The 6,270-nt window shown below is 43.1% G+C and overlaps 3 protein-coding genes across 3 annotated transcripts; 1 reads left to right on the top strand and 2 right to left on the bottom strand.

The window, feature by feature from the left end:
- Positions 1–98: 98 nt before the first annotated feature.
- rpl18 (ribosomal protein L18) lies at positions 99–2,474 on the bottom strand. Its single transcript, XM_037272881.1, has 7 exons — positions 2,387–2,474; positions 1,810–1,896; positions 1,590–1,697; positions 1,384–1,482; positions 1,131–1,254; positions 538–607; positions 99–233 (listed from the first exon to the last, which is right to left on the bottom strand). Exons 1-7 carry the CDS (start codon positions 2,387–2,389, stop codon positions 158–160), a joined length of 567 nt encoding a protein of 188 aa, XP_037128776.1. The 5' UTR covers positions 2,390–2,474; the 3' UTR covers positions 99–157.
- A 261-nt stretch (positions 2,475–2,735) lies between these two features.
- On the bottom strand, positions 2,736–3,991 carry si:ch211-120k19.1 (uncharacterized protein LOC563199 homolog). The gene is made up of 4 exons (XM_037273663.1): positions 3,391–3,991; positions 3,252–3,322; positions 3,152–3,181; positions 2,736–3,054 (listed from the first exon to the last, which is right to left on the bottom strand). The coding sequence occupies exons 1-4, from the start codon at positions 3,710–3,712 to the stop codon at positions 2,935–2,937; spliced, it is 543 nt and encodes a 180-aa protein (XP_037129558.1). The 5' UTR covers positions 3,713–3,991; the 3' UTR covers positions 2,736–2,934.
- A 1,216-nt stretch (positions 3,992–5,207) lies between these two features.
- On the top strand, positions 5,208–6,219 carry LOC119135793. The gene is made up of 2 exons (XM_037273671.1): positions 5,208–5,395; positions 5,511–6,219. Exons 1-2 carry the CDS (start codon positions 5,208–5,210, stop codon positions 6,217–6,219), a joined length of 897 nt encoding a protein of 298 aa, XP_037129566.1.
- The last annotated feature ends 51 nt before the right edge of the window (positions 6,220–6,270 follow it).

The raw sequence follows: 6,270 nt of genomic DNA on the forward strand, positions 1-6,270 counted from the left end.
AATGTATCATTGTTGAATTGGAGGTCACGTTCCAAGAATTGGCACGCAACTAAATTTGTGGCACCATATAAGGGGAGAAGTAAACACAAAAGAGGAAGTGATGTTTTGTACAGCCAGTTTTTTATTATAATCATGTGTGGTAAACAAAAGAGAAACTTTAGTTTTTGTAGCCACGGCTGGCTCTGCGACCACGAGCTCTCTCAAACTTCCTGCCCTTGGAACGAATGTAGGGCCTGAAAGAAAGAAAAAAACACAGGTTACAACGCTGACTGGCCTTTTTTTTTTATCTTAAAGAATTCTTTGCCTGGGGGCAGTATTTTTTTATTTAACTCGAGTGAAATTCATTTGCATTTAATTTGTTAAAAAGAATTGTTTCTTAACATTTTGCTACACATTATATTTAACCTTTATGAAATTTGCAGTGCCTTTCAACTCAATCATTTGTCAGCTAATTGCAGGGGCATAAAGACAAACTTAACACACCTTTTTCAATGAACATTGGCATATTTTTAGAAAACACACAAAGTGTGCACATACTTGCTGTGGCTGTGAGGAGTTCCAGGAGCTTTACCAAAGTGCCTGTACACCTCTCTGCCCTTGCGAGGACCTGAAAAACAACACATCCTTTTCCCATCTCATCTTTGACTTATGACAACTACTGTACTAATTTTACTCTTGACAATTTTGATCAAGTGAAGCGACTGCTGTTAAGAGTCGATTGTTGCAATCTAAAAAAAACGAAGACGCGGCTATGGAGAATAATTCTGCACTTGAGTCGACTTGTGGCTATAAAAATAACTTGCCATGTGATACAATCTAAAATCAATTCAAGCCTGTTCAACAGTGAGGAATCGTGGCACCAACTGCCTGCAGGTTAATGTTTCATCCGTCATGCTATGGAACAGAACATCCATATCTGGAGATTGAATGATAGCGGCTCATGTTTGACCGACACAAAGGGAGAGTGAGCACAATTTTTACATGACTCATCAGTCAAGCTTGACATCTGTACATTTTTTATGGTCCTCTCTCTACCCATGTAATTTCTGTTTAAACATACACAAGTCATAAACTTGACTTGACAAGCAATCAATTAATTGAGCACTATGAACATGTGGTGCTATCCTTACCTGACAACAGCACGGTGCCTTTTCCTTTGGGTGATTCCATTGCCAGCTGGTCAAAAGTCATCACTTGACCTCCGGCCTGCAAGATCCTGCGGCGAGCACCTTCACTCACCCTCAGGGCGCACACCTTGAGGATAATAGAGGAAAAAAAACTTTCACACTCCCAAAAAGATATTGCTATTCAGCATCTGGATATTTGAAACGTATAAATTAAAACAAATCTGGAAAAACATGTAAATGCCGACGATCCCCCGACCTTGAGCTTGGGAATCTTCTGGATCCTGACGTCATCAGTGATCGTTCCCACGACAACGGCGATCTTGTTATCACGGCCGCCCATCTTCATTTTATGGAGCTGTAAAGAGATATCTGATAATTCAGTGGTGAAGAAATTGACATCTCACGCAAACATTTAGGGGTTGTTCTTTATAATAAAGAAAGTACGAGGTGGGTGAGACCAACCAGGCGAGAAAGGGAGAGGGGAGGCCTGTTACTTCTGCTCATGAAGAGCCTTTTCAGGACCACTTTGTTGAAAGTCGAATTGGAGCGGCGGGTCAGGAACCTGTACAGCTAAAAGGCAATACATTTTAACAACTTAAACCCCATACAGTGAGCTCCCACAATTACGTAGGTCATCATTCAAGTGTGTCGAACTTTAAGGGTGTGTGGGTGTCACAATTACCTTGACCAGGAGCCTCAGGTAGATATCCCGACTCTTTGGCTCCTTCCTGTGCACCTTACGATCCTTGTTATGTCTTATATCGACTCCCTTTTGAAATAAGGAAGCACAAGGTCAAACTTAAATCTTCTGCTATACATATGCAAACATAAAATGCAATTGAACTAAATGACACGAGGTTCATCGCGATATTTGGACGAGTCGGTATACGTTGACTCGCGAGCGGCTCATTAGCTCCACAACACACACATGCCGAATTTAGCAAGAACACTACCACAAGACATACCAACTAATATGGAAATCATGTTCATATTTTTCCCTGTTGTTTTACATTGGTAGGTTTTTTTGAACGTGTGTTGTGTGCAACGTCATTGATTTCGCTAGCTCGCTGTCGGCACCAAGAGACGAAGCTAATGTGGCTTGCAGGGACTAGTAAGAGGAAAATGGCGGTTAGATTACGAAGTAAACTGTTCCAACAATCGCTAAATATGATATTCAAGAAGATACGCGGTGGTAATTAGGAGGATGACCGTGGATAGCCACGCTGGGGAATCAAGAAAGGCAAACTAGCGAGACCTACCATCTTGGACTCGAAGGGAAAAGGAAAAAGGAAAAGCGGAGGTCTCGCGAGAAACACTGCACTGAAATATCGCGTTTCTGATTGGTTGAGAACAAACGCAGCTTCCGGTGGGCCTCCACGAGAAAAAACAGTCCGGGATTTTGAATGGCGCCTCTAGTGTCAGTATATATAAAACAATCTGCGTATGCGTAAATACTTTTTACTATTATTACTATTATAAATACTATTTTAAGATTATTAAACAATTTTAACTTACAACACTAAATATGATTAGCAATATGCAATTATTTATTGCTATGAGCCTACGCATTTATTGTTGTATTCATATAAATACTAATATTACACACCATTTGCATGTGGTCATTTCTTTAAGACAAAAATGGGAAAATCATCATTGCAGCTAAACAATTTGAGATAGTGCTTTAATCACATAAGTCAGTGCCATTACTATTCTGAGCAAGTTCAAAACTAGAAAATAATATGCAAACAAATTAGCAAAATGATAACAGTACAGTAAATGATCATTGAGTACAAAGGTTGTGTAGAATTCATTCAAGTTTGCCACCCTTCTGCTGTCGGAGGTGACATAGGAAAATAGTGAACACGAGAGCGACGCCTCCGAGGAACACGGTCCGAGCCACGGGGGGCACCAGGGAAAAGTTCACAGCCTGAGATGATAATGATGGGGAAGAAAAAAAAAAAACATTACAAGATGAAGCTTTAAATCTGACTTTCCCAGGAAGTGACCAACCACCGAGATCTCACCTGCATTGTTGACCAGAACACCACACCGGTCTGGAAAAAAAAAAAAAAAAAACACAATTTTAGAATACTATACAATTAACACAAAAATTGAATTGTGTACCTTGTAAGATGTCCAGAATTTCTCTCTCCAGTCTTGAAGAAGATCATCTTTATTTTCGAGTAAACTCAATCCTAAAAGAAGAATGAGTTGAAGTGGTTGAATTAACAAAAACAAATCATGATTTTAATCATCAACTCACCAATATAAAAAGCACTGATGGTGAGCGGTGCCGCCACAAGCTGATCCACCAGCACCTTCCCCGTCACTGCCTTGACCCCGCCCCCCGGCAGCATCCTCTCCAGCCAGCGCAGCCACTGGTAGTTGAAGTTGGCATGGAAACAAAAGCCCACGGTTGCCACTCGGGCCGTCTGGCGCCAGTCCACGCCAACAAAGGCCACGGACGCGTCTCGGCGGCCCAACACGCGCTGCTGGAAGAGGTCGGCGGAGGCGAACAGCACCGTGTAGCCGACCACGTTGCTGATGTACGGATGGGCCCTGAACGCGGCCCAGGCCCTGTTCATGGTAGAAACCTCACAAACAGAGTATTAGGTGAAATGTGACTAACTGGAATGAAACAAATTAATCTTAGATTTCCAAATAATTAAGAACTAAGTAGGTCCAAATTCCACAATCGCTCCCACCGTGTTGTCTGCCAACTTCCTGAGCCGAGAGACGCCTGCTCTCCTCCCCGATTGGCTCTGTTGGACAAGGAGGAGCTGAAATCAATCTTTGAGACCCTTCTCACTGGGTCAAAGTTCAACTTCTTGCTGTTAAAGGCGCCGGGTGATCGTAGTATACCTATATCAGGTTGCTACTATGAGAATCTGAAAGAAAAAAAAAGCTTTCAATATTCATATTCAAGTTTGTTGTGATTCAAAACACACTTTCTGTACTTTATAAGTTGCATTACTTACCAGGAGAGAACTCTCTGCTCTAAATTCTGAAGTAGCCTTATATCCACATCTCATGTGTCATTCTAATAATAGAACTCCAAGCAGTTAAGCGATAGAAATCCAAGAAAGTTAAATGTGCTGTGAAATTTTGTTTTTACTCTACAGAAAACTGCTATAAATGTTAACTATGATGGAGGAAAAAATAAAGAGAATGCGTCATCACATGACAAGTGTAATCACAAAGTTGTTTCTAAATACAGGCTTGTCGAAAATTGAAAACTATGTCATAGTGAATTGGGAAGATAAATATTTGTTTTTCACCCAAGTAAGGCAACAAAACAAAATGGCTGCCACCACCACATTTTACTGTTAGGGTTAGTCCTTTTTACACAAAAATCTCACTTCTATTTTTGTGGTTAAGTACAGACTGCGCATACTTTTGTCATCTCCGTAGCCTCCACTCAAAACAGTTTTCCTCAAATCATGTAATTGCCCTTCATTGTCCGTCGTTTTTTTGTCTAAAATGTTCCACCTGCTGCTGCGACTACCATAGACGTGTTCGAGTCATCACTCGGAAGGTGTTTGCGCATATGATGCGGGTCAATTAAAGGCACTAGCAACCACATAGGCTCTTCCCTCTGAGAATGTGCTAATGAGGGTGGCGGTATAAGCGGCTCAATTAAGAAGTGGACGTCGGTTTTGCAGGCAAGCGGCCTTTTGTGCCACACATAATGGTCGACGCGTGTCCGTGGTTTGACGTTTCAGGTAATTGCCTGGCTTGGCGTATGACTCTTAGCAAGCGGGATTTCATTGGGTGCAGGGGAGGGGAGGGGGGGGGTGAAAAAGGAAGTAGGGTATTTGCACCGATGTCACTTCACACACACGGACGACGTCCACAGGGAAACCTCGTTGCTTGTTTGGAGGAAGACAGCAGCAAAATCATAGGTTTGCATTTTTAGATGATTGTTTCTCTCCTTTGCAAAGTTTTAGAATTTTTAGAGTTTTGATGGATTAATAGATTCAGTTTGAGCTTGCATCGCTGTACGAGAGTCTCAATGGGAATATTTTGAACTCTTCATCTCACTTCACAGCTGTCTTCTTGTGTCTGATGTTCACTTAAGACATGCAAGCGTCCGTGTCGGTGCCGCTGGAGCCCGGGCCGGAGCGAGGGGCGCCTTGGGGCCGGGACCTGTACACATTTGTGACATCGGCGGCGGGTCACATGATGAGGACTCTCCAGAAGCCCCGCAAGAACCGTCCGTCCAAGCGGCAGGTCAACCACCGTCACTTCCTGCACAACATGATACAGAGGTGCGTAGATGAATGAGGACTATTTATCTTGATTGGATGATGCGACTGAGTAATTGGCTCACGGTGTCAATTTGAGGGTTTTAGGATATTTTGACGTTTTTTCACATGCCAACAGGAAGTTTGCTGACATTGAGGCAGCTAATCGTCAACTGGCATCCGCTCTCTACTTGAAGGAGGTGGAGTCATTGACACCTGAGCAGTCATGTGACCATTCAGATAAAACCAAAGACCAAAGTGTCACACAGGAAGTTGAAAAAGGGACACAGAAAAAACACGACACGGCTGAAGCGATTGTCCATTTGGATGACTCTGAAGAGGCCACACCCATCTCTCCCTTCTTCACGCCACTTCTATCGCCGTTGTCCTTTGACGCTACGGATATGTTTGTCGACAGCCCCGGCGACGCAAACAACTTGGTCGACATAACCGAGAGTGACTTGGAAGACATTTTGGATCTGTTCTCGTCAGACGACGAAGCCGCTCGCCACACGGGTCGCTTCCATGAAACCAAGGATGGGGATCATGGATGCAGTTGCCACGGCGACGACGGACCAATCATAAGCCATCTCCACACAAATGAGGACTTTGTCAACTCTGAACCACTTCCTGTGCTGTCAAGCTGCCAACACAAGATGTCATTGGGGGGCGTGGCTCAGTCTTTTTGTGCCCCGCCTCTGGAAGCCTCACTATGCCACATCGTGACGCCGCCTCACGAAGACCAACTGATGTTCACCGACATCCTCATGGATAGCGAATTACCGGAATGTGCATCTTTTAACACGCTTTGTAACCAAGATGTTTACGCTCAATACAAAGTCTTGTAAAATGCTTTGTTAATCTTTAAGTAATTCACATTCATTAAAAAGAATCAAGAG

The sequence above is a fragment of the Syngnathus acus genome, chromosome 16 (assembly GCF_901709675.1).
Source record: "Syngnathus acus chromosome 16, fSynAcu1.2, whole genome shotgun sequence".
Classification (NCBI taxonomy): domain Eukaryota; kingdom Metazoa; phylum Chordata; class Actinopteri; order Syngnathiformes; family Syngnathidae; genus Syngnathus; species Syngnathus acus.

Bases quoted from the DNA above. Each gene is read 5' to 3' on its own strand.
- si:ch211-120k19.1 (XM_037273663.1), bottom strand. From the start codon at position 3,712: ATGAACAGGGCCTGGGCCGCGTTCAGGGCCCATCCGTACATCAGCAAC. The intron at 3,323-3,390 runs GTGAGTTGATGA...TTCTTCTTTTAG, and splicing joins CATCAGTGCTTTTTATATTG to GATTGAGTTTACTCGAAAAT. The intron at 3,055-3,151 runs GTGAGATCTCGG...TTATCATCTCAG, and splicing joins TGTTCTGGTCAACAATGCAG to GCTGTGAACTTTTCCCTGGT.
- rpl18 (XM_037272881.1), bottom strand. The intron at 1,483-1,589 runs GTTGGTCTCACC...ATCTCTTTACAG, and splicing joins CCCTCTCCCTTTCTCGCCTG to CTCCATAAAATGAAGATGGG. The intron at 1,255-1,383 runs GTCGGGGGATCG...ATTATCCTCAAG, and splicing joins AGAAGATTCCCAAGCTCAAG to GTGTGCGCCCTGAGGGTGAG.
- LOC119135793 (XM_037273671.1), top strand. From the start codon at position 5,208: ATGCAAGCGTCCGTGTCGGTGCCGCTGGAGCCCGGGCCGGAGCGAGGG. The intron at 5,396-5,510 runs GTGCGTAGATGA...ACATGCCAACAG, and splicing joins CTGCACAACATGATACAGAG to GAAGTTTGCTGACATTGAGG.